The 26,089-nt window shown below is 41.2% G+C and overlaps 1 protein-coding gene across 41 annotated transcripts in view; it reads left to right on the forward strand.

Annotated features, from left to right (window-relative positions):
• Positions 1 to 26,089, forward strand: part of LIMCH1 (LIM and calponin homology domains 1) — a 342,574-nt gene that overhangs the window by 268,811 nt on the left and 47,674 nt on the right. For 18 of the 41 annotated variants that reach the window (XM_078003343.1, XM_078003345.1, XM_078003344.1 and 15 more), the window contains 5 exons: positions 12,816 to 12,851; positions 18,408 to 18,534; positions 20,027 to 20,184; positions 20,392 to 20,800; positions 24,345 to 24,560. In XM_078003343.1, the coding sequence (XP_077859469.1) occupies positions 12,816 to 12,851; positions 18,408 to 18,534; positions 20,027 to 20,184; positions 20,392 to 20,800; positions 24,345 to 24,560 (946 nt within the window). Of the gene's footprint in view, positions 1 to 694; positions 998 to 3,475; positions 3,719 to 5,118; positions 5,449 to 6,707; positions 6,827 to 6,935; positions 7,045 to 7,506; positions 7,768 to 12,815; positions 12,852 to 18,407; positions 18,535 to 20,026; positions 20,185 to 20,391; positions 20,801 to 24,344; positions 24,561 to 26,089 lie in introns of all 41 variants that reach the window. The other 23 variants (XM_078003331.1, XM_078003333.1, XM_078003335.1 and 20 more) reach the window with 2 other exon arrangements.

The following is a 26,089-nucleotide window of genomic DNA, read 5'->3' on the forward strand; positions in this document are numbered from 1 at the left end:
AAAAAAGAAAAAGAAGAGTTGGGAGATGGAGAGACAGGAGGATGGAAGAGGGAAGAAAGGGTTGCTGATGGAAAGGTGCAGGGTACGATAAGCTTCCTGGCAGTGGAGGACCACGGGAATGGAATAGTTTAAGACCATCCTATGAGTGGTCGTAAACTATCCCAGATGTTTCAGGTTAGCTCAGCCCTGAAGAAAGAATTCCTTACATTTTGTAATCTGTTACACATTCTAGGTGTGGTGTCACACAGCTGCATTCATTTGTTTTCCCCCAAATCAGTTTCTTGGTGGCTCAATTTTCTGCCCTGTCAGTCAAAAACAAATTAAGTGTCTACTGGGTACTAATGTGCTAAAGAAAAAAGAACAGTAACAAAAAGCTTCCCATTTTTCCCCAAGTTCATGCAAAGAATCTGCACTGTCCCTTTCAGAGCCATTTAGGATCCTGCTTTTCTATTGCTGATGGAAGCCCTGAAAATTAAATGAATTTTTAGTATTGCTAGTGTCTGGCTAAATTCAAGGTTTTAAAACCCACCCTAACTATGCTGCAACTCTGGACTGAAATAATGAACAGATGCCATTTGAACTAACAATATCGAGAAGACTTTTCACTAACAACACAGTTGTCTGTCTAGAGACGGGGATTTAATTTTTTTTTGTCTGATCACATGTGGAGTCCCATTTAATTTTCCCCTATCAGTCAAAAACAGTTAAGTGAAGACAAAGAAGCTATTCGTGATATTGTCCTTCGCAAAGAAAACTCTTTCCTGACCCACCAACATGGCAACAATTCAGAGGCAGAAGGTGAAGTTGTGTGTCGACTGCCTGATCTTGAGAAGGATGACTTTGCTGCAAGGAGAGCAAGGATGAACCAAACCAAGCCAATGGTGCCATTAAATCAACTCCTCTATGGCCCTTATCCAAAGAAAGGGGCAGAGAAATCAGATGGCAGCAAACAGCTCTCAAAGGGAATCTCAAAAAAAAGAAGTCTAGAATATAAAAGGTGTGCGTGGTGTGTATGTGTGTGTGTCTATGAAAGAGAGAGGGAGAGAGGACATAATTAAGTGAAGTCAATTTGTATTGTACCCCTTCCAGTTCCTCTTTCCAGCCCCTCAATTATATGTACTTTGTAATGGGGGTTTATTTTGAAGCGGAACTTTAGGTATTCAATCTCCACTAAATGCAGATGGCAGACGGTAGAGTGTCCATGTCCAAAATAGGGCTGAATTTGCCAAAGAAACATTGAATTCCAGTGTGTAGATGTGCTGAATCAGGACTCATCACCACATATGGGTGTTGGTGTCATCAGTTGGCATTATTAGCAAAAATAGACATGTACTATTGTCTATCAGAGAACAGCCACCTCTCACAGCTGCTCCAGTCCATTCAAAGGAAGCAGAAAAGTGCTAAAAGCGCTTCTCTCTTATTGGCTCCGTTTAGATGTTGGAAGGAAGAAAAATGAGCCTTGTTCTTTCTTCTCTCACACCAGCAGCATAACCCAGACAAATGATAATGGATATTTCCAATCAAAAACACTTCTCAAACTCATAATGTACTTCTATATGTTCTGTCATAGAAATTGTTTTCAGGCCAGTTTCCTTCTGCCAACATTTTCCCCGTCCTCTTAATACATGTTGGAGTGAACTGGGGAAAGGAAAATTATAGTAAGATGGAATTTGACCAGTGATTTTTGTCCTAAGAGGGAGATATGATTTCATTTAGGGTGCCCACTTGCTGAATTTCATCCTGCAGAGTTAGTCATTCGTGTATTTTTCCTTATATCAAAATCAGCTAGAGTTAGCATCTACATTATTGAATTGTCATCTTTTTGCCCATCACTTTAGAGTTTTTTAAGCCTGTTGAACTTAGTATATAATTATTTCGGCTGTGCTTTAGACAATTAAAATCGTTCTTTGGGCAGAGTTGTTGAGCTCAGTGGAGTAGTTGATCTTTTTTATTTTTCTTAGGAAGTACCAGATACAAAAACCCATGAGAGATTCCTGGATATAGAACAGGGATTAGATAAGAGAAAATCTGGCATCATTTCTTTACAGGACACATTACAGCTTCAGGAGGCCCTTGGTCTTTGCCATTGCAGTTGGCAGGCCTTGTAACAAACGATTTTTGGAGGGCCTTGTGGGAGGGATCAGTTGTGCAAGTGAAACAAAGACTTTTGGATAACTGACTAACATCAAGGCATATTGATGGCAATCAGCAATTTGAGTCAGGAAAAGGACTAACCTTTGTGTCTCCCTTTTTTCCTTTCTCTTCCATGTAATTTTAATTCCTGATATTTCCAGCTACATTTGTCTGTTGTCACCTGACTCTGTGTTTGTGGACACAGTTCTGGGTCTGAAGCAGCCCTTGACCTCTCTAGATAGCATCAAAGAACTTATTTAAAAAAAAAAAAAAAAGAAAAAAAAAAAGGTCCCTAGTGCCTCTTTGCTATGCCATTCCTTGATCTCCTTCCTCAAACTAAGAAAATTCTGTAGCCTTTCTATTTTTGTGGGCTCTGCAAGCATGCCAAATCATCGAGGTAACAAAAGACTACCTCTTGATTTTCCAGCTTGAATGATATATTTTGTGGGAAAATTAATAGGCTCTATTTATGTATTTTTTGAGATTGTTCTATCTCAAGAAGGATATTTAGTTAGAAATAGACTTTTAATGGAATATTTATATATATAAATGCCACAGCTTTGGTTTAAATCACAGTTTTGTCAACATTAGCCAGATAATGTTCACTTCATAGGAGAACAATTGAAAATATCAATTTTAGCATCAATAAAGGTGAACGGTTATTAACACAAGAAACAAGTGGGTATTGACCCTGTCAATCCAGGTAAAGAAGAATACCCTCTGCTTTTCAAGTTTGCCTTAGCCAAACCTGACTAATGCCATGAAGCAGACGGTGAGTTTAAACGTTGAAACTTTATGTTCAGATTTGACTTAGATGTACTTTCTGGCAGCTGTGGGTTTAGGTTTGAGATATTTAATATGTGAATAACGTTCCAGCTATCTCCAAACTAATCCTAGAATTTGGATCATGCAGAGCTCATTACGAACATTTTACTAGTGCAGTAAAAAACATTCCAAGAGGGCTAAGGGATTCAATCAGAAAACCTGAATTCATTACAGTAACTTGAATAGTGTGGGAATTGGGCATCATTACCATCCAACCAAAATCTCATTACCATTAGTAATCTTTCAGCAGGCATGGCTTCTCTTCCTAAACTGTAGTTGAGACTATCATCTGGAAGAGGGGAAGAAACCTCTGTCTCATTCAGAATTATAATAAGGGTGATATAGATGAAAGTCATCACAGCTCCCATTGATTCCATTTTTGAGAAAGGGAAAAGCGTTTCCATCATTTTGTTCTGTCCTCAGCCTGTGAGTTTCCATGCTTGACATTCTCTTTGTCTGCTCCCCTTCCTTGAACTTGGTTTTTCCATTGGTGTGGGGGCCTGGATCGAATGGACAGAAACCAGGGCCACACAGAAGAGATGAAGTCGATAGTGACCTGTAACATGAGGGCTCAGGAAAGTGAACCTGTGGAAGGAGGACTCAGGAAGGTGCCAGATCGTCACAAGGATGACCTGGCCCAGCGGAGAATTCAGGGCAGCCTTGCCCCTCACCGTGAGCCCCCGAGCTTCATTACACTCTCCAACATAACAGAAGCCGACTTGGAGACGTGGGAGAGACTCAAAGTGTCAGGAAAAGCGAGGTGTGTCATGTTTCCCCCTAGCAGTCACGGTATTTCATTTTGAAGGCATTAAATGCTTATCTTTGTGTCTTTTTTTTTTTTTTCTGTCAGGGTCTTGCTCTGTTGCCCAGGCTGGAATACAGTGGCTTGATCACAGCTCACTGTACCCTCGATTCCTGGGCTCAAGCAGTCCTCTGCCTCAGCCTCTTGAGTAGCTGGCACTACAGGCCCATGCCACCATGCCTGGTCAATCTTTTGATTTTTTGTAGAGACAAGGTCTCACTATGCTGCCCATGCTGATCTTGAACTCCTGGGCTCAAGGGATCCTCCCACCTCAGCTTCTGAAAGTCTTGGGATTACAGGCATGAGCCATGGCACCTGGCCAAAATTTTAATTAATTAATTTTTTTTTTTAAATAGAGATGGGGTCTTGCTATGTTGCTCAGGCTGGTCTTGAACACCTAGGGCTCCTAGGGCTTAAGTGATCCTTCCATATCAGCCTCCCAAAGTGCTGAGATTACAGGCATGAGCCACCGTGCAGACCCCTTGTATCATTTCTTATTTTGATGGCTTGAAAAAGTGCCTCTCACATCACAGAGCTCCTGGAGCTCAGCATATTCAGCATGAGGTGAATTTATTAATACCAAAAGTTACAAACCACATGGAGAGAAAACATTCTCTTTTTAACCCAGCCACCTTTCCAAGAATGGTTATTTATTTTGATAGACTTGTTTACTGTAAATAATTTAAACTTGACTTTCAAATAATTTTAATTATTCCACAGTACCTAAGATTTTCTTATGCCCTTATTTATGATGTTAGAGATGTTAGAATTGATGTTTTAAAAGCTATGGAAGCTTAAAGACAAGGTAATGATCATTTCTAGGCAAGACAATGATCATTTCTTCATTTGAGTGTTAATGAAAAAGCAGTTCTGCTCTAGCCTTAAAAATATTTTTCATATAGTCTTCCCTCGGTATCTGTGCTTGATTCCAGAATTCCCCTTGGATACCAAAATTCTTAGAGGCTCAAGTCCCCTATATGAAATGATATAGTATTTGCATATAACCTGTGCACATCCTCCCATATACTTTAAATTATCTGTAGATTACTGATAATAGCTACATTAACATAAGCATACCTTATACATGTATACCTAACACAGTGCTTTCACATCACTTTATTCATGTGGATTCAATGTAGTACTTAGTGCACGGCAAATTCAAGTTTTGCTTTTTGAAAATTTGTGGAATTTTTTTCTCCCAAATAATTTCCATTGAGGTTGGTTGAATCCTGTCAGTGGGATGCTGAACTCACTGATAGGGAGGGCCAACTACTTCTAGTTGCTTTTTTTTTTTTCCCCCAAACATCTTATTGCTTTCTACTTAGACATTTTTAGAACGTATTTCTGGTTTTGACTAGGGATGGAGATGTTCAGCACATCTGTGCTTCTGAGCCTTCCCCAGAAATTAAAGCAGAAACTGCCATTCATGATGACTTTGCCAACCGCAAAGCAAGGGCCTCTAAGAAAGCTTCCAGCCCCAGGCAAAAGTTTGTGCACTTTGGGCCAGTGACGGAGATAGATCAGCAGAAATGGAAGCGGCTTAGCATTGGCAAGGCTGGGCCTAGAGAGGATGAAGAAAAAGTCATCTGTCGTGGCAGCAAGATTCAAACGGGCTCTGTGTCTCCTGTCTCAGCGGCCACTTCCAGCTTAAAGGGGCACCAAATGCTTAATCCACAAAATGACTGCAGGTATTTTTTGCCATACATGTGCAAGGATAGCTGCATGGGAGTCGCTGCCGCTTTTAGAGTTTGCTGAAGTATGTTATACAAACCCCTAGAGATGACATAGTTTTAACAGAGTGTGTATAGCAGAGAAGTAAGGTTAGTGGGTCCGCCTGGGGGGGACATGTGTGTGAAGTTAAATGGCAGGCATCCATTTTGATTCTGTTATCACCAGAATCGCTGCCTGGGAATGCCAATAATCTTGGCAAATGACCCTTTTTCCCTCAGCTGCATCCAGTACTATTTTATTAGTTGAAAATACTGAATGAGCTAAATGGAATGTTTTAATGATATCACTAGGGTTTCCTGGGGTTACATATAACCTTTCTCTTTCCTATCCCTTAGAGAGAGGAAGAAAAAGTTATTAGTATCATGAGTTCACGTTTTGGACATCTAAGTAGACGTATTAAAAAAGTAAAGGTCTCCTTCCTCTCCCACTTTTTAAAATTATATAATAAATCAGAAGTCTTAAAAATCTCCTCTTTGGGAGTTTCTGTAAGTCAAGACTTTCCTTGGATGAATCGCCATCCAAATGTGTGAGGGAAGAACACCTTATAGGCCTGTCCCAGTTCTTATCCTCCCTGGAGGCCCCCCAGTTTTGAGTTCCCAAGCCCTCTTTTAGGGATTTGGTTCTGTGGGCTGGTAGGAAGCACATACAGGACACGTGTAAAACTGGATTGCCCTGGGAACCTCCATTCCCTCTGTGCGGCACGAGCAAAGTGAGGCTCTCCGTAGCAGGAGGAAGTGTTCATAGCATTCTTCTTTATACCTTGCCCTTGAAATCCAAAGGAAATGATGGGTGGCCTATGACCTTTAGAAGGGTTTCTTTGGTTCCAGACTTGGGGTGACACCATAGAAGAGAGAAGGCTATAAACACCCAAAATAAAGAGTTGAGGTTTCAGAGGATAGTGGGGATCTGAGGTGGGGAGAAGGGGGTAGGAAATTAATAAGAAATACATCCTCGAGGCCTTGAATCCTGAGAGGCCCATCATTCAGTCTTGTGGTGACAAAGTCACGCCAGCCTTGTTTGACCTTCATAGGCCCTAGCCAGAGTTCACATTCCATTATCTCAATCTGATTATCTCACCCTTACTAACCAGCCTTACGAATGAGAGCAGCCACATTCTTCTCTTATTAATCTTTCAGTCCCAAGGACTTTCATTGTCTTCTTTTGTAACCCTTGTTCCTCTCCTCTCTTGCCACCAATGCTACTTGATCGTCTGCAGAACAGTGAATTCTGGCCAAGGTGACTATTACAGAAGGGCCTCGTGGCTGGCTCCCGTGCCGGAGTCTCAGGAAGAGTGGGTCTGCGGTCTGGGCGAGTGCTCGAGGGGGATAGAGGAAGGTGAGGAGCAGTTTTTCCTGCCTTCCCGGGAGGTGAAGGAGGACAGGTGGGGTCAGGGCCTCTGGTGTGAATTCTTTCCTAGGAGTGAAACTGTCCTCTCTGGCTTTAGTTACATCCAAACAGCTGCCACAGGATGGCAAAGAAGAAATGGAAAGCGCTCCAAGAGATTCTGAGAGACTGTCAAAGGCAGGAAGATCAGAGGAGAGCAGCCAGCCACTGTGAGCATCTTGCCTGCGCTCCGCTCCGTGGTGTGTTGCCCCTGCTGTGTGTGGCTGTCGTGTTCCCAAAAACACAGCTTAAAGTCACAGTCTGCACTTGGCGACTGATAGAGCGTGGAGTAAAGTGAATAAAAGAGTGTGCTCATCCCAAGATCAGAGTTCTGCTTCTGGTGCCCGCTCTGGGTAGAAATTTTAGCCTTTGCATGTGGCTGAGTACTGGCCAAATTTCATTCTCAGGACTCATGAAAACCAGAAAGGGACCCCTATTCCTGTGTGAGTACCAGCTGCATGACAGAGGGTCGCAGTATTCAAAAGGGAGATTTCCTGCTCAGCTGCTCTGTGTGCTGCTGCCTCCAGGGATGCTGGCTTCTTCTGTCTTGAATTAACGCCAGTGAGTGATGCTACTGAAAATATCTTTAGCAGTAAGTGGCCTTTGACTGGCTGGACTGAATGTTGCCCTAGGGCGTGTCCTCTGGCCTCTGAGGGTGAGGCCTCAGGGACAGAAGAGAAGTTGGAGAAGATGATAGCTCCTGCCTGGGGTGGCAGTGGACTGAAAGGTCAGCGAAAGTTGGATGATTCACGAAAAGACGACATGATGGCCAGGAGAACTGGGATGTCCCTTAGACACACTGGATCCAACCCAAACCAGTTCCTTCCAGTTCCATTTGCAAAGCAACAGGATGCGGAAGAATCTTCCAAGGGTCCACCCATGAAAGATCAGAGGTCAGAAGGTTATTCTGTGCTCTTGTGACTGTTTCTCCAGTCTGAGCTTTCAGTGTGTTCTTAATGCATTATGGCACTTCAGTGCCACTTACCTGCCGTTGCTAGCAGAAACAGAATGATTAAAATTGGCCTCATCTGCCAAGAATTTTTTCCTCTTTTTGCATGTAAGCAGGTGCAATTCAGTGGTGAATTTACCTGTTAAACATTTTTTTCTGACTCTGGTGGACTGAATAAATGGGAAATTATTTTATTTCTTTCTAGCTCACATAGTTGGGTAAAAGGGTTGAACTTCTTTCTGATTTGCTTGATTTCACTGTGATTCCAGGTCCAAAGATGATTAATACATTTATAAAAGTTGTAATTATATTAATTTTTCCACATTAGCCAACACTCATTGCCTTCTGGAGGTAGGATTTCTATTCCATGCTCTGACTTGACTTAGAGTCAACCATGACTTGATGACGAGTAAGGAAATAATTATCCTGGGGTTCCTGTTCCAGTTTAGGGTCCTATATGTTAAAGCCTCTCTTGCCATTTCATAAAAGTGATACATTTTTGTTAAATGTGTGGTCAGCCTACCAATGTAGGGCAAAGAAGTGAGGAGAGCTTTGCATAATTTATAAGCTCACCATAAAATAGGAAGCAATGGAGTTCTGCTTCTCCAAGGACCCTGATGGCAGTGGGAGAGAAGGCAAAGTGGGAGGCAAGGAGAACAGTAGGTAATCTCTCCAGATTTTTAAAAAAATCAATACCCTAGCCATCTTGATCATCTGAATTTAATCTATATTTTACTTTCTTCTGAATAAAACAGTAATGGAGCCTAGCACTGTTTTCAGGGAGCAGAAGTAATATTTGTGTTTTACAACCACAGATTTCTTTATAGCGTTTCCTCTATGTCTGCTCCCTCAAGCTCACCTTGTCCTGGGAATTCACAGGTAGGTTGAAGGAATCTATGTTAGCTCCATTTCACAAATAAGAAGACTGATGTAGAGAAAAGCTACATGAGTGGATCACACGTGATTCCCGAGCTTGTTAGGGCTGGGGAGACAGAGGAACAGAGTGGTGAAGCTGGTCCTCCACAGTTACTCACTTTCCAGATGCCGTGGACTTGACCCTGGATCCGCGGGCTTCTGTAAAGCAAGGTAGAATGGAAGGAAAGAAGGAGGTGAGGCCTAGAGACTGCCTACTGGATATATTTAGGTGCTCTCCTGTTCATTTATTCCTTATACCACCTTCGAGAGGAAGAATTTCCATCTGCGTTTTGCAATTAGGAAACCGAGGTCCATATGTCCACAGCTGGTACCTACAAAGCCAAGATCCAAACTCAGCTCTATTGGAGTGGAAACGCACCATCCCTCTCCAGCATGATGCCTACACAAGTAACTAGAGGGGACTGTGGAAGTCTGAGGAATTCTGTCACTTTTTTTTTTTTTTTGAGATGGAGTCTTGCTTTGTTGCCCAGACTGGAGTGCAGGGCCCAATCTCATCTCACTGAAACCTCTGCCCGTTCAAGTGATTCTCATGCCTCAGCCTCCTGAATAGCTGGGATTATAGGCGCCCACCACCATACCCAGCTAATTTTTGCATTTTTAGTAGAGATGGGGTTTTGCTGTGTTGGCCAGGCTGGTCTGGAACTCCTGACCCCAAGTGATCCACCCACCTCAGCCTCCCAAACTCCTGGGATTACAGGCTTGAGCCACTGCACCTGGCCTGTCACTCTCTTTGTGATTTGGGAAAGCGTCCTCTTTATTTTCACATAGGAATGAGTGGTTACTCTGAATACAAGGAGGAATGGTCAGGTGAACTATGTGACATATTGTGTGATTGAGCCAGCAAACACCAGGGGGATGCACGTTTCCTTTCAACAAGTGTTTATTGAGTAATAATGACTATGTGTAAAGCACTGTGCTGGGTGCTGGGGGGTGATCTTAGATGAGCAATAAAAACACTTTAAATTAAGCTAATGCTAGTTCATGATATAGAAATAGATAACTGTCAAATTATTGATTCTGAAATGCTTTATTAGTAGTGAAAGTTACATAAATACAGGGAATGGGTGCATAGGCTATTCCCTTTATCTTTCTACCTACCCCTACCCTCAAAAGTAAACTTTATTTTATTTATTTATTTATTTGAGACAAAATCTCACTCCATCACCCAAGCTAGTGTGATCACAGTTCACTGCAGCGTGTACCTTCCAGGCTCAAGCAATCCTCCCACCTCAGCCTCCCAGGTAGCTGGGACCATAGGTGTACAGCACTATACCTGGCTAATTTGTTTGTTTGTTTGTTTTTATTTTGTAGAGACAGTCTCACTATATTGCCCAGGCTGGTCTTGAACTCCTGGGCTCAAGTGATCCTCCCACTTCAACCTCCCAAGTGTTGGGATTATAGGCATGAGCTACCATGCCTGGCCTCAAAATTAAACTTTATTGACTTTCTTTTTTTGTAGGATGCTTATGTCAACTGTGACATGTGTGGCCAATTTTGTACCTCATAACCTATTGACTCACGTACTTTGCATTAAAAAGAACATTTTATTACTTTTTTTTTTTTGCTAACTTGCCTTTACTTTTTGATCTCCTGTAGGATGATTGGGAAAGTCACTTGACACCTCAGCTCTAATTATCTTCCCCTTGCCAGCAAAGGCAGTTCTGCTTAAGTTGGTGCCCTTTTAAAGCTAATATATTAGTCTCACAGGAAATACCTCAAACCCGCAGTACATAGTAAAGAGATAAATGAAGCTTATCTTCAGAAACTGGGTTATTATTTTCAATTTCTTGAGCACCTGATAAGTATTTAATAAATACTTATTGACTAGTCTGACCACTGTTCAGGGAACCCAAACAGAAAAATGTCTGCTCCTGTGGGGCTTACATTTTGGTATAGATCTACATTTATTGGTAGAGATGTCCGTGAAATACTGTTAATTACTTTATGTAGCAATAATTTAAGTTCAGATATATCCTACATGCAACAACATAGTTAAAAAAACTCACAGAATGTGCTAAAGAAGCCAAACTCAAGAGTACATACTATTTGAGTCTGTTTACATAGTACAAAACACTCAACACTAATCTATGCGTATGTTCAGTTTGTGAAAATTCATTGAAGTATATGTGTGGTATGTGCACTTTCTGTATGTATCTTATACTTCAATAAAATGTTAATTAAAATATTCAAATTGAAACACAAAAACACATAGCAACTATTAATAGATTCTTGATTAACCATCCATTGGGAAGAAATTCTCTGCTCTCTTCCACAGATAACTTAGAAAACACTGTGTTTGAATAAATTTATTCCAATAGGCCTATTTATTAACTGGGAAACACCTAGTCTTCAGAATTAATGTTGCCCTTTCTTCCCTTCCTCTTCCCCTTCCCTTTCCATCAGAGTCTCACTCTGTCGTCACCTGGGCTGGAGTGCAGTGGCATGATCTCTGCAACCTCTGCCTCCCCAGCTCAAGTAATTCTCCTGCCTCATCCTTCAGAGTAGCTGGGACCACAGGCGTGCACCACCACGCCCAGCTAATTTTTTTGTGTTATTGGTAGAGACAAGGCTTTACCATGTGCCCAGGCTGGTCTTGAACTTCTGAGCTCAAGCAATCTTCCTGCCTTGGCCTCCCAAGTGCTGGGATTACAAGCATGAGCCACCACACCCAGCCCACTCTCTCTTGATGTGAAAGAATCTGCTTTAATGTAGTAGTGTTTTGGAAAATTGAGAATATTAGGTTCAACTGAAACACCTTCTGATACCCTGGAGAAAGAGAAGATGAGTCTTATTCCCAGAAGAAAAACATTCGCAAACCCTTTCCTTGTCTTGTTTTTGGCCTTTTCAACAGAGATTTGGGGTTTTGCAGTGGTATGGTTGCCTTCACTGTGAATTAAATAATTATCAGTGAATGTACATTATTCTAGAATGATAAAAGCATAAGAGAGAAGGGGGTATGTGTGTGTACACTCATGCATTCTGGGGTGTTTTCTCTAAGATTGCAGGAAGAGATGTTTAGAAATTACCCTTTTCCTGTAAACTATTGTGAAACTGATCATGGGACCAGGTAATTTTTGCTGCTGACTCCAAAATGTAATTTATTGGAAACTGGAAGCAGGATGTATTTTCTTTACTATTCTTTGTCTACCATCAGAATTGCAGAAAGGAGGAGCTTTTCAGGGTATAGGTAAGAACTGACCCTTAAAATTTACCTTTGCTGAAGAGACAGGCATTTGTGGGAGCTGTGTTGTTTTTTTGTTTTGTTTTGTTTCTTTAAATGTGCTTGAAATATGCCTTGTAATGTTCTAATATTTTTCTAATTTAGTCTTTTTGCTTTAGACTCATTTAGACTTCAAGTGACTATTGCAGAGGGTACAACTTTATGGATCTAAATTATCAGGAGAATATAAAAGATTAGAAAAAAACTTTAGTTTTTCAAGTTATGGAATATCATCCAAGTCTGGTTTTGATTAAGACTACCAGTTTTCTAGGAATTGTGGTTTCTGTCAAATGCATGTGGAAGGCACTGATTGGGGTTCTGGTTAACTTTCAGAAAACTGCAGAAACACTCTTTGATGTTATTTGTGCAAATGCATTAACATATCAGGGACAGGGTCAGTAAGGGTGCACTTGTACGGTGGGTGTCCATTACAGCCCATTACTGCTGAACATAAAGGCACAAAAAGTTGAACGGTTTGTGAATGACTGTAATACATGTTTGTTTTCTAAGCTGCCTTCTCTAAACATTGTGGATTGCACCTAAGCCTTCCTGTGTTTATATTGAACAGATTCTTTCTTTTTGGGTAGCGTGGGGATTATTTTCATTTCTCTTCTGGGTTTTGAGATAAATGTTGCATTTTTTAGAAACATCAAGACTTGTCTTTGATTTTCAGCAGTCAATGAATATTGCTAATTGTATAATGCCACTTCTCTTTCAGTATCTCAGCAAAAAAGGTTTGGCGCACATGTATTTCACCAGCAGTTTTTATTTCCAGCTTGCTTACAGCATTCACTTTCAACTCCGCCAGTCCTCTAATTTTGTATTTGATCTTATAGATACGGTCCGAGAACTCCTGTGTCTGATGACGCAGAGTAAGTTGCCTTGTATTTGTAGGATTACATTAATTACTAGCCTAAACTGCATGCTTCCAGTACTTACTACTAATTGAAATGCAACTGATGCAAGTGAACTGAATAGTTAGCTGACTTGTGCAACAAAGCACTTGAAGTTGGAATGCAGAGCATACATTCTGTGCAGGAAAGATGAATGAAAAAGCAACTTAAGCATGATTCTAATATGAAGCTGCTGCTTGAAACTTAACATTTGCTTTTCATAGACTGGGCATGTTAAAGTTGTTGTTCTTGTTATGGTTTGAACATTGGTACCCCTTCTGAACCATAGAATTATTTAAAGGGTATTCTGAGTTTTGCACTTAATTCTTGATATGTTGGGGCTTAGAGTTAACAACGAAGTAGTCATTCCAATAGTCTCGTTTTTTAACTAAGAAAATAAATCCCAAACCACTAATTATAGATTCAGAAGCCCAAGTTCCTCCCAGGTTGGAGTCATATAAACTGTGGGATGCTTGAAACCAAAACATCGGAGTTTTGCTCAAGTTCCATGGCTTAGCAAGGGGCCAAAGATCTAAGACATGGCTGGCCCTTCCCCTCCCTGCTGCTTGGTTTTCACTCAACCAAGCAGAGGTTCATTCCTTATCCCATACTTCACATTCAAATTTGAGAAGAATCCAAACCCTCCCATTTGTGACCACGTTAACTCTGCTTCAGAAATGGATTTCCCATATGCAGATCATTCTGCAACTGATATATAAGGCAAACTTATTTATTTATTTATTTATTTTTTGCAAAATACTAGCCTTCTCAGATTCATGTCATTTGTATATGAAGAAATGTTGATTAGTACCTAAATCCAGCATCAGTAGTCTGCTGATCCTGACATTGAGAAGCATTTTGTGGCCTCATGGGAGCCTGGGACATCCAGAATGCAATCACCAGCCCTCCTTTGCCTGTTCTTTCCTGAGCCTCAGTTTCAAGTCACACAATGAGGAATTTGAATAGAATTTGCATGTAGAACACGCAAACATCATTTCCACCAATGACAATGAGATTAGGCAAAACATTAAGTGTCTTCAGATTGTGCTATTTCCATGTTTGTGTTCAAGATGTCTACTTAGTTTGGACTCCAAGCCCTAAGTGGTCAAACTCCAGGGCCAAGTTTCCCATGTGTGATCTGACATAAAGAACACTTATGCCTCAAAAACAAATTCAGCCTGAGCTTGACTGACTGCACAGAGTTAAGTAGTCTGTAAAATTGAGCCCTGGTTATTACTTTTCAAACCTGCAATGGCAATATTTAACATTCACTGAAAGGAGGATTTTATAAGATCGATAGGCAAAACACTACTTTGGTTTGGTGAGCAAAAACATTTTGATAGAATGGATTTCTTCTTCATCAATGCAAGGCTACTATACAATTTGCTTAAAATAGACCCCTAGGAAACCCTAAAAGGTGAAAGAAAGGAAGGGAAATTAAAGAGTTTCTGAATTTTGCCTGCACCTGAACACAAAACTTCACCCACAGGAAAAGTTAATGATTTCTTAAAAGGAGTGGGGACAGGGGCTCCCTTTTTGCCTTCTCTTAAGTTTACAAAATGCAGCCCCAGGGACCAAGAAGAGTAAAAGGAGCTTCTTTTCTAGAGCTCTTATCTAGGGATATCCAAAGTGCTGGGTTTCCTGCTTAGAGCAGATACAATTTACATGAAACCATGTGGGGAACAAAATGAAAAGTTGATATCAGGAATTTATTCTTAAAATAGAAACTTATACTATTTTTAGTTTATTCCCTTAATATCTCCTTTTTCCAAAATCTTTAAAGGCATTTTTTTGGCACAGGCTATGTTTATTAATAATTGACGCATTCTTAAAATAGAGCCCAATCAGAAAAAAAGATGAGCCCTTTAAAGAGAATATAGGTCAGGGGCAGACCTACCGCACAGGCAAACGGAGAAATTTCCACCTCCTGGCCAGCCAAGAATGTTTCCATAGATTTAATTTCACCTTCTTGCCCTTTTCCTCACTTGCACACTCTTTCCCTCCCAATACCCGGCCCACCAAAGGAGTCGGTACTTTGTGAGAGCCATAGGCCATTTTATTCTGAATTCCTTTACTGTAGACTTGGCCCAGAAACAATTTCCAGGCGCTTGGGGTAATTCCATCCTGGCCCTCAAAAATGCCAACCCACCACCAAGGGAGACTCCTGGACTCTGCAGCCAGGAGCCCTCATGCCAACAGCCCAAGGGCATAGACATAAGGTACTGGGGAGCACAGTATTAGTCCAAGTCACATTAATATTCTGGAAGCTGGCCGTCTCCAGGATCCCATACCTGTCAACCCCCATCCCCAGACACACACCTCTTCATTTGGGAGGCCAAGTCTAACCTGAAATAGGGAACATGTTCTGAATGACAACTCAGCCCATTTTCTTTTTAGTATTATCAATTCTCAACTTCTTAATTTTTTTAGAAAATGGCATAAATATATCACTCAGGTTTGTTCCTTGTTTTTTGGCCAGTTTGCTGATATTTCTTTAAAACAAAAAAAAACTTGAGAAAAAAAATAATACAGGTTGAGCCTGCCTTATAGAAAATGCTTGGAGTGAGAAGTGTTTCAGATTTTGAACTTTTTTAGATTTTGGAATATTTGCATATACATAGTGAAATATCTTGAGGATGGAGCCCAAGTCTAAACATGAAATTCATTTATGTTCCATATATACCTTATACGGATAGCCTGGAGGTGATTTTATACAATAGTTTAACTAATTTTGTGCGTGAAACAAAGTTTTGACTGCATCCCATCACACAAGGTCAGGGGTGGAATTCTCCACTTGTGGGGTCATGTCAGCACTCAAAAAGTTTTGGAGTTTGGAGCATTTCAGATTTCAGATTTTTGGATTAGAGATGTTCAACCTGTACTTCCTGGTACATGAAAGGGCAAACAAGAGTTTCTCCTTTTATTTAACTAACTGGCTTCTGGCCACATTTGGGCTGAGCTAGTTAGAGCTTCACAGTGGGAGTGGAGATGGGAACGCAGGACAGACAAAGGTAATTCTTAAGGCCTGCTCTCATTTTCTCCAGGCCCACTGGGTGAGATAATCAAATCCCAGATCCTGGAGAAGGCTGCCATTTTCTTCTTGGGGTCCCAGAAGAAAACCTGGATCTGTGGCCACCCATTGTGGCCTAAACCGAAATTCTGACCTGCAGATATTACAGATGGCAGAGCTGAATGAAGGAACCTCTTTCCTCTCCCATAATCTACAAACTACTTAGTGGGATGATAAGAGGGTCCCAATTCAGAGAGGTTTAAGTCTTCTAAGATCTTAGCAAAGATTTTAAATCACTTAAAAGATGAACTGACTAGATTGAATATTTTAAAAGTAAGATTTTTTTTTTTTTTAACTGTGAGAGGAAGAATGGGATGAATTTTTGTGTCTTTCTGGAAGGCCTGCTTCAGTGAATTTTGATCCAATGAAGTTTAAAAGCATGGGTTAGACTTTTCTACCTAATCCTGCAAATTTCTTAATCTTTCTTAGATAACTAATCAATAGTCTAAAATAGATGAAAAATCACAGCCCTTCTCCTCTATCGAGGACTACAGTTTCTTTTTTTCTTTTCTTATTTATTTATTTATTTATTGAGATGGAGTCTCACTCTGTCACCCAGGCTGGAATGCAGTGGTGCAATCTCAGCTCATTGCAACTTCTGCCTCCCAGGTTCAAGCCATCCTCCTGCCTCAGTCTCCCTAGTAGCTGGGACTATAGGCATGTGCCAGCACACCTGGTTTATTATTATTATTATTATTATTGTTATTATTGTTGTTGTATTTTTAGTAGAGAAGGGATTTCACCAAGTTGACCAGGCTGGTCTTGAACTCCTGACCTCAAGTGATCTGCCCACCTTGGCCTCCCAAAGTGCTGGGATTACAGGCGTGAGCCACCACGCCTGGCTCAGTTTATTTTTTCTAGAAGGCACAGCTGCTGAAATCAACATTCTCCACTGAATACATGGAGGCAACATTATGCAGTGGCTTGTCATATCCATGCTAATAGGAACCTCAGCTAAGAGTCCTTCTATGCAGCCAGATTATTAGAATACTCTTGGGGAAGACAGGTTGCAAGTACAGTTTTCAGTTTAGTTTTCTTAGGTCAGACTTGAATTGTCCAACATCTGGAGAGCGGAGAGAGGCACTCACACATTTGTACAGATTCCTTTTGAGTGGATTGAAGGGAAGGTGGGCAGCCATTGCTTTGGGGGTCATTTTCCAGACAACTGCCTGCTAGGGAGCCCTTTGCATTCAGCGATGCTGCTGCTGTTCATTGTCTGGCCATGGGAGTAACAATTTTGGACATCACTGATGATGTCTGGAATTCTTTGGTGTCTAAGTGCATGGTAGTTTTTTTTTTTCTTTGTGTTAGGCTGGTTTCAGAAATGGACTATCACCATTTTTTGTTGCTAGCACTTAACAGTGAGCTTTAAGAGCCCTCTCTGTCTTGAATTTTGGGCTCCATAACCCACTTGTCCCAAAGTGAGTCATTTCTTTGAAAGAAAAATAAAAGGCGGAGGATTTTGCTTTGGTTTCTATTTCTGTTTTCATCTTGCTGCTTCAGCTTTTGCTGTAACAAAGGTTTATGTAAGCATCACAAAAAAAAGGCCCTAGGTCTTGCGCAATGTTTGATAAGCTCCTATAGAATATATAAATTATATGTGCAGTCTAAGAGTTTTTTAAAGATTGTTTTCCCTTTCATTTTTCTTTTAAAATAGTATATTCAGAGGTATCCTGACAAAAATTAAATGACTGTGCATATTAGAATACAAAATATATACCTAATTTATGTATTTTACTCCTTACTCTTGTTATAAAATGCCTTATTTTCTTGATTCCAAGATGCCATCAACTGCACTATCAATTACAGCAGTTTTACAAGAAATAACAAGACATGATTACAACGAACATATACATCAGCAATCCATAGTTGTCAGATGCATCTAAAATTCAATAAAATAAAATAAGAAAAAGTGGGTGTCTTAAACTTAAGGCCAAATGATATTTTTTTGGAAATGGAGAAATTGCCTCCATTCACGTAGGAAGCCTTTAAGCCAGCTTTCTACACAAAGAAGCATTTACCGTAATACAGTTTTACTTCATGGAACACTGCCCTCTTTCCCCACAAGTTCTCCCCAGGTTATACCTTTTAATTATCTTAATTTTATTTTTTAAATGCATTTCAAATGAGAGGAGCCTGGGGCTTCAAATACCATTTTTCTAGTTCTTCTTTAAACCTATTTTGGCACCTACATATAAAATTATATTGACCCGATTCACTGGCATCACTGAAGACAAAGATGGTCACATTTTTGGCATTTGCGGCAAAAAGAGGCGTTGGGGTGCCAGCACGCCCACCGCCCGCCCAGGGCCAGAACACGCCGCCCATCACGCGCTGTGCGCAGCCAGGGAAGGGGGCAGTTTTCCAAGCCCGGTAGCGCCCCCACGCGGCAGGACGCCCAGGCGCGCGGAGACGCGACGGGCGCTGATCGCGGTCCCTCTTGTGTTCGCTCTCTCCGCACTCAGGAGCACGAGCATGTTTGACATGCGGTGTGAGGAGGAGGCCACGGTGCAGCCGCACAGCAGGGCCCGCCAGGAGCAGCTGCAGCTGATAAATAACCAGCTGAGGGAAGAGGACGACAAATGGCAAGATGTGAGTTCCGGCCAAGGCGCGCGGGCAGCGGGGAGGCTTCTGGTAGCAGAAAATCCAGCCGGGTGGGTAGAAATGGACCTGAAAGCCATGCGAGGGAAGGGAGCCCTTAGAGGGTTTCAAAAGGTAACACGGTAAACGCGGGACTCAACGGAAGGTGAGTAGCAGCGTGAAGGTATGGAGTGATAGCCCAGACATGTAATCAGCAAACACCCTGGCCAGAAGCTTGGCCACAAAGGTGGGGAGGGGAGGCAGGAAACTGGAATGGGATGCAGAATTGAGGCTGCACTGTCTTCTGAGGTTATATATTTGAAACTGATCATGATTATGATGATAGTAACGATAACAATCACCAACATCAAACATGTACCAGTACCAGGCATTGTTCTAAGTGCTTGCATGCATTCATTTAATCCTCTTAGTAACTCAATGAACTAGCAACTCTTATTGTCCTCGATTCCACAGACGAATCCCAGCACAGCTGTCACTTGCTGAACGTCACACAGCTAGCGAGTGGGGGAGCCAGGATTAGAACCAGGGAAGGAAGGCTAAAGAGGCTGATGAGGGCTTTGAGATTGTGCGCTGAGAGCCAAAGAGGGGAGAGAGGAGGGAGAGTGGATTATTTCGTTTAATTCTCACAAAGCACTCTGGAGGTAGCTATTGCAAACTTGACTACACCTTTAGTTTAAAAAGTTAACTTCTCTAAGGTTGATAAAATATAGTAACAATTATGTCTAAAATATTTTGAGCACTTACTGTGTGCCTGACACCTTACATCTATTTTCACATTTAACCCTACAAGCTTGTAAGAATAGGTACTATTATCATCCTCATTTTAGAGAGGAGGAAATGGAGGCACAGGGGGACTAAGAAACAAGCCTGAGATTCCACAGCATGGAAAAGATAGAGCTGGGATTATTTCCCACCAGTGCAACCCCATCCATCTGACTCCAGAATCCTCACTCCTCATCATTATGCTATAACTACCTGTAGGATTGTGGTGAGGTTGTTGTAAGGATCAGATAAATTAATACATATAGAATCACCAGATCTAAAGACTCCAAAACTATCTTTTTTCTGCATTGACTACCTTCCGAATAGAAAATGAATCCCTACTATTCTTTTGTCAGCAAATCTATTCACAATGCAGAAGTTATAAATAGGAAAGAGTGAAGTTTCTTAGTTACCTTGTGAGGCAATTCTCTGAAATTTGGCAACTGACATGAAATGTGATTGCATATTTCACACTGCCATATTTAAATAAATGTGCTGTCCTGCTATGGATACTGTAGATAATATCTGGATGTTTCTGCCTTTGAGGCATTCCGGTTCCAGACTTACATTGGATTGTGTGACAATGCACACAATGTTATAGTGCCTGGGCCCATAGTCAGTTCTCTAAAGAGTAGAAATGGAGATGACTAAACTCTGAAGAATACAAATGGAATTATGCGCAAGTCTGAAGAAGAATATTATATCTCTCTTTCCCTTCCAGGACCTGGCTCGTTGGAAGAGTCGTAGAAGAAGTGTTTCTCAGGACTTAATCAAGAAAGAGGAAGAAAGGAAAAAAATGGAGAAGTTACTGGCTGGAGAAGATGGGACAAGTGAACGAAGGAAGAGCATCAAAACCTACAGAGAAATTGTTCAAGAAAAGTGAGTTCTTTCTGTTGTCATTTTTAATGTACAATATTATCGAGGTTTTTTTTTTCTAAAAATTGTTGGCTGTCATAAAGGTTCTGATAGTAACATTTTTATATTCCCTGTACTATCTCTTCAGTGCCACCCTGGTTTCTACCAAGGTCCTCTTTGCAATTTTCATTAGTTGACTTTGTTATTGCCTCTCCCTTCTACGTCCTTTAGAGAGCGGAGAGAGAGAGAGTTGCATGAAGCATATAAGAACGCTCGGTCCCAGGAGGAGGCAGAGGGGATCCTTCAACAGTACATTGAGAGGTTCACCATCAGTGAGGCTGTTCTTGAACGCTTGGAGATGCCAAAAATTCTGGAAAGAAGCCATTCAACAGAGCCAAATTTATCCTCCTTCCTGAACGACCCCAACCCCATGAAATACCTGCGGCAACAGTCACTGCCTCCGCCCAAATTCACTGCCACTGTTGAAACCACCATTACTCGTGCCAGTGTTCTGGATACCAGCATGTCAGCAGGCAGTGGGTCTCCAAGCAAAACTGTCACTCCCAAAGCAGTGCCTATGCTGACACCCAAGCCTTACTCCCAGCCCAAAAATTCTCAAGAAATTCTGAAGACCTTTAAGGTAGGACAAGTTCCTTAAGAATAGAACCAAAGTTGAACTCCAGGGAGTCAATGGAGAGAAGCATCGTGACTCAAGAAAATGTCATTCTTTTTACCATACAGAAGCAAAATGTGTTGACATTTACAGCTGTGAAAGCCATAGGTCTCTGGAGATTTGGTTTATAAATGCTTAAGGGACAGTCGTTTCCCTCAATTGCTGTTGTTAATACAGATGGACTCCTAAATAAGATTGATAGTGGAGTCGTCTCCATGAGCAAGGTCTATTTTCTAGTTTGATATAATGGCATGATTTCTCTGTACTAGTGGTAAAAACGCTAATTTAGTAATACCCTAGTATTTCTAGGTATCGGGAGTTATGGCAGACTCCTCAAAACAGCATTTTATTTGCTTTTGGTTCAAATAGAAGTATATGCAGCTACCTCTGTTTTAGGAAGAAATTAGCATTCAGCATCCATTTGACATTGCAGCATCCAAAAAGATGCTGCAATTGATACAAATACAAGGAACACATGGGAACATGGGACATACTTGGCCCTCAGATGAGACAGGTTTTTTAAACAAGTGGAAAGAAACTGGGTTGTTTTGCTAATGAGTGTGTAAAATAGTGTTCCAGACTGAAGAACTTGTGGAAACCAAGCATCTTTTCACTTCCTCAAATTCAAGTACTTTCCCTTATGTTAGGAGGTAGCACTCATCCTTTGTCTTACATTCTTTTGACTTATAAAGAAAAATCAGTTCCCCTTGTCCTTGTGCTCAATGAGTTTGTAACAAACAGAGGTGGACTGCGTCACTCTGAGATGTGACCATTACGTAGAAAAGTTTTTGTAACTGATTGAGCAATGCGATGCCATGTAGCTTCCTTGCTGTATTTCAAAGGAAACAAAACTACACTTTCTGACTTTTGCTAAAATAACTCTGAATGTATCTCAAAAATCTCTCTTAGGCTTTGATAAAACAAAAGAAAAATGTCCAGACTGTCTCATCTGGATCACATTGAGTTGTTTGTGCCCTTATAAGGACAGGGGCCACGTCTCTGTCATTCATGGCTTCATCCTGAGAGCCTGGCACAGTTGCCCAGGACAGAGTAAGCACTCAGCAAGTTTTCCTTAAATAAGTAAGTGAATTTTTCCTGAGAAGATGAGCTACTAATCATACGGACTCACACACACACAGATACACACATGCCCATGTGTGCTTAATGGTCCACCTAAGTGTTTCAGAAGCTTTCCTTTACCTAGGGCCTATGATAATGAATGGCTATGGTATTTCCTGAAGGAAGATTCTATGTTGAGGTGGCCCAGAATAGGATAGGGAATACATTTATTTAACTGGATTTCCAAGACATCTGATCATACAGTCTAGGTATCCACTTTCCCTCCTTTATGTAAATAGTGCAAAATGATTGTTTAAACAGAAGAATTAGCATAGATGATTTTATGGCAGAACTTCAGCTCTGAGAAAACTCTGTTCTTCGCCACTGCGGCAAAGTGGAGCAAAGTGGTATGGCGGCCTCAGAAAGCACTTCCATGGAGGGGGTTATTAGAGAATTTGAGCAGAGGCCCTCTTAGAGCTGGAGATTACTCCGCACCACTCACTGGTGGGGTCCCCTGCCTCATCATAGGCCTCACTGGCTAGTATTTCTATTGATGGCCTACAGTTCCATTACTGAGTGCATGGACAGCAACTTTGGTCAAAGGTAACATGCAAATCAGACTGTTGTTACAAGCTAATAATGCCAGGACAGAAGCTAAGGCGTAGGCGTGTGTGTGTGCGTGTGTGTGTGTGTCTCTTGGAGGGCAGGGCAGGGAATACAGGCTCCGTTGTTTTTCCCGTACAACAGAATTAAGGATAAAGGAACATCAGAGAAATAGTTTAAGGCATTGTTTTTTCAAACTGAGAGTTACCACCTGTTGCTAGGTTATAAAATCAATTTAGTGGTTTGAAGCCAACATAAAAAAAATGAACTGGAATAGAACACAATAAAAAAAACAGTGTGTGTCACACAATGAAGGCAAAATTGCTTGGGGAAACTTCTGTTTCAGTTATATTTATGTGTGTGTGCTGAGTTGTGATTTAAATTCCTTTTTATGGGTAACAAATAATAGAATAAGAAGACCAGTGGCTTAAGGTAAATAAACTATAACTAATATCCAGCCTTCCATTATTTCTTCTAAAAGATTTTAAAAGCCCTAATGAGGCTGGAACTATAACTAATACCCAGCCTTCCATTACTTCTTTTAAAAGATTTTAAAAGGCCTAATGAGGCTGGGCAAGGTGGCTCACAAAGTAATGCCAGCACTTTGGGAGACCGAGACAGGCAGATCACTTGAGACCAGGAGTTCGAGACCAGTCTGGCCAACATGATGAAACCCTGTCTCTACTAAAAATACAAAAATTAACCAGGCATATTAGCACACGCCTATAATCCCATCTACTTGGGAGGTTGAGGCACGAGAATTGCTTGAACCAGAAAGGCAGAGGCTGCAGTGAGCTGAGATTGCACCACTCCACTCCACCCTGGGCGGCAGAGTGAGACTCTGTCTCAAAAATAAATAAATAAATAAATAAATAAATAAGAGGCCTAATGATAATAATGGCTAATAGTTAAGACTTAAAATGTGTCAGGTACTATTCTAAATTCTGTACATATGGTAATCCATAAAATCTCCATAACAGCACTATGAGGAAGATACTGTTACTTTAAATTTTGCTTCTGAGCACAGAGAATAGGAAACCTGTTGAAGATTCCATGCTTGTTAAATGGTAGAGCCAGGTTTCAATCAGGTCACCTAACTGCAGAGCTCCCTCTCAAAACCACTCTACTTTCTGCCTCAAATTTCAAGACCGAGATTTCCAGATGCCTTTCAGTAAGCCAGGCTAACTACCCTCTCTGGTTTCCCTTTCTTGCTCTAACTGCCTCCCCTAGATGTGAGTGCAAAACAAAAATATTTTAATGTGCATGGTCTTTTTCTTTTAAAAAAATGGAGGTTATAAAAGTAACTAGAAATAGAGATTCATTGTAACAGAGCATAGTCTCAGGTCCCTTACCCTCTGCCTTAGCCTCAAAAAAAGTATCTGTTGCCCCTGCTACCACCATGGGATAAGCTGTAAAAATATTCCTCATCTGTGGTAAGTTCTGCCTCATTTGTATGCTAGCCAGAAAAACAGTCAAAATTGTGGAATAGCAATCAGAACTGAACTGAAACAGTATTGGAACCCCAATATGTGGCATGTGTTTGTACTTAAGATTCTTTGGTTTTCTGTACTCTAAAATAAAAGCAGACCATAAATGAGGTGAACATGAAATGGAATCTAAAGTGAAGTGGCCCAAGCAGGCAAACTACCTTTTAAGGAGGCCCTTAAAGATAGCGTTTATAGAAGCCCTAACTTGTAGATCCCATCAGAACATTTAAGAGACCTCTTTCTTGATTGGACTGTGGTTTTTAAATGATCATCTTTTGAGGTAATTCTGAACGTGTCGTTTTGTTACAGTCTTTGATTGGGGTATATATAGCATGTTTTTTTGTTCATTCTGGTTTTTATAGGTAGATGGGAAAGTCAGCGTGAATGGAGAGACGGTTCATAGAGAGGAGGAGAAGGAAAGAGAGTGTCTCACGGTGGCACCTGCCCACTCCTTAACCAAATCCCAGATGTTTGAAGGTGTGGCCAGAGTGCACGGGTCTCCCCTGGAGCTGAAACAAGACAACACTAGCATTGAAATCAACATAAAGAAGCCAAACTCTGTTCCCCAAGAGCTCACAGTAAGAACCGAACATTTCCCCGCCTCCCTTTGGGATAATTCCATGGTGAAAGAATCTGTTTTTTAAAATAAGTAGGTCATGATAATGACCATTTCTTTCTATGTTGGCGTATTAGTTTGCTAGGGCTGCTGTAAGTATCACAAACTCAGTCGCTTAAATGACAGAAATTGTTTCACAGGCCTGGTGGCTAGAAGTCCAAAACCAAGGTGTTGGCAGAGTTGGCTCCCTCCACTGGTCATGAGGGAGCATCTGTTCTGGGTCTCTCTCCTAGCCTCTGGTTCCTGGGCTTATGGATGTGTCATCCCCCTCTCTGCCTTCATCTTCAGTGGCGTTCTCCCTATGGATGTGTCTGTATTCTGATTTCCCCTTTTTATTTTATTTTATTTTATTTTTTGAGATGGAGTTTTGTTCTTTTTGCCCAGGCTGGAGTGTAATGGCTCAATCATAGCTCACTGCAACCTCTGCCTCTGGAGTTCAAGCAATTCTCCTGCCTCAGCCTCTCGAGTAGCTGGGACTACAGGCATGCACAACTGCACCCAGCTAATTTTGTATTTTTCATAGAGACAGTTTTCACCATGTTGGTCTTGAACTCCTGACCTCAAGTGATCCACCCACCTCAGCCTCCCAAAAGTGCTGGGATTACAGGCGTGAGCTACCGCACCCGGCCTGATTTCCCCTTTTTAAAAGAACACCAGTCATACTGAGTAGGTCCACCCTCCTCCAGTGTGACCTCATCTTAACTAATCACATCTGCAACAGCCCTATTTCCAAAGGTCACATTCTGAGTATTTAAAGGGTTAGGACTTCAGTAATATGAATTTTGGGAGACACAATTCCACCTGTATCATTGGGGTATAATGGAAGGTATTACAATTTATGAGCCAGAAATTACCTTTTCTTGTCCACTATTGGTGTCCAGTGTTATAGAAGAATAAGTAAATCTTTAAGATACCTTTTTTTTTCCTGTTTATTTAGGACCTCATTAGACTTGTTAGTGCCATTTGAAAATAACTGGTGCTATCAGAATCTGGCTTTCCATCCCCAGCAATATATATAAAAGGGCCTTTTTCTTATTAAAGAAACAAAAATTCATTTAAAAGCTGAAAGTAATGTAGAGCATGAGAGTACTATTGAATGGCAAAGCTAAAAAAATATATGCTAATACAGGTATGGCAGAAAAGTGAACTCACTATGATATTTGTTGCTTTGGAGTAGAAGACATCATTGGGAAAATTACACTTTCTTCCATCTCTCACCAGAAAGACTCACGCTGGTTTTACTAATCTAACCAAAACTGTCACTACACAGATGCAGCCCTGCTTTTGAGGTGGGGGCTGGACTCTGTTCAACCTCATTTGTCCTCACCAGAGGCTGAGTTTCTGCTGTTCTAATTTATAGCATTTGGGTTTGTATTATAGTTAAAAGAAGGAAAAAACTGTCAAGATATTTTCCCCCAGGACCTAGAAAGGTTTGGTGTGAAAGGAAACGTCTTCCAGCACCAAGGGAGCTGAGCGTTGTGTGACCCAGCT

The sequence above is a fragment of the Macaca mulatta genome, chromosome 5 (genome assembly GCF_049350105.2).
Source record: "Macaca mulatta isolate MMU2019108-1 chromosome 5, T2T-MMU8v2.0, whole genome shotgun sequence".
Taxonomy (NCBI): Eukaryota; Metazoa; Chordata; class Mammalia; order Primates; family Cercopithecidae; genus Macaca; species Macaca mulatta.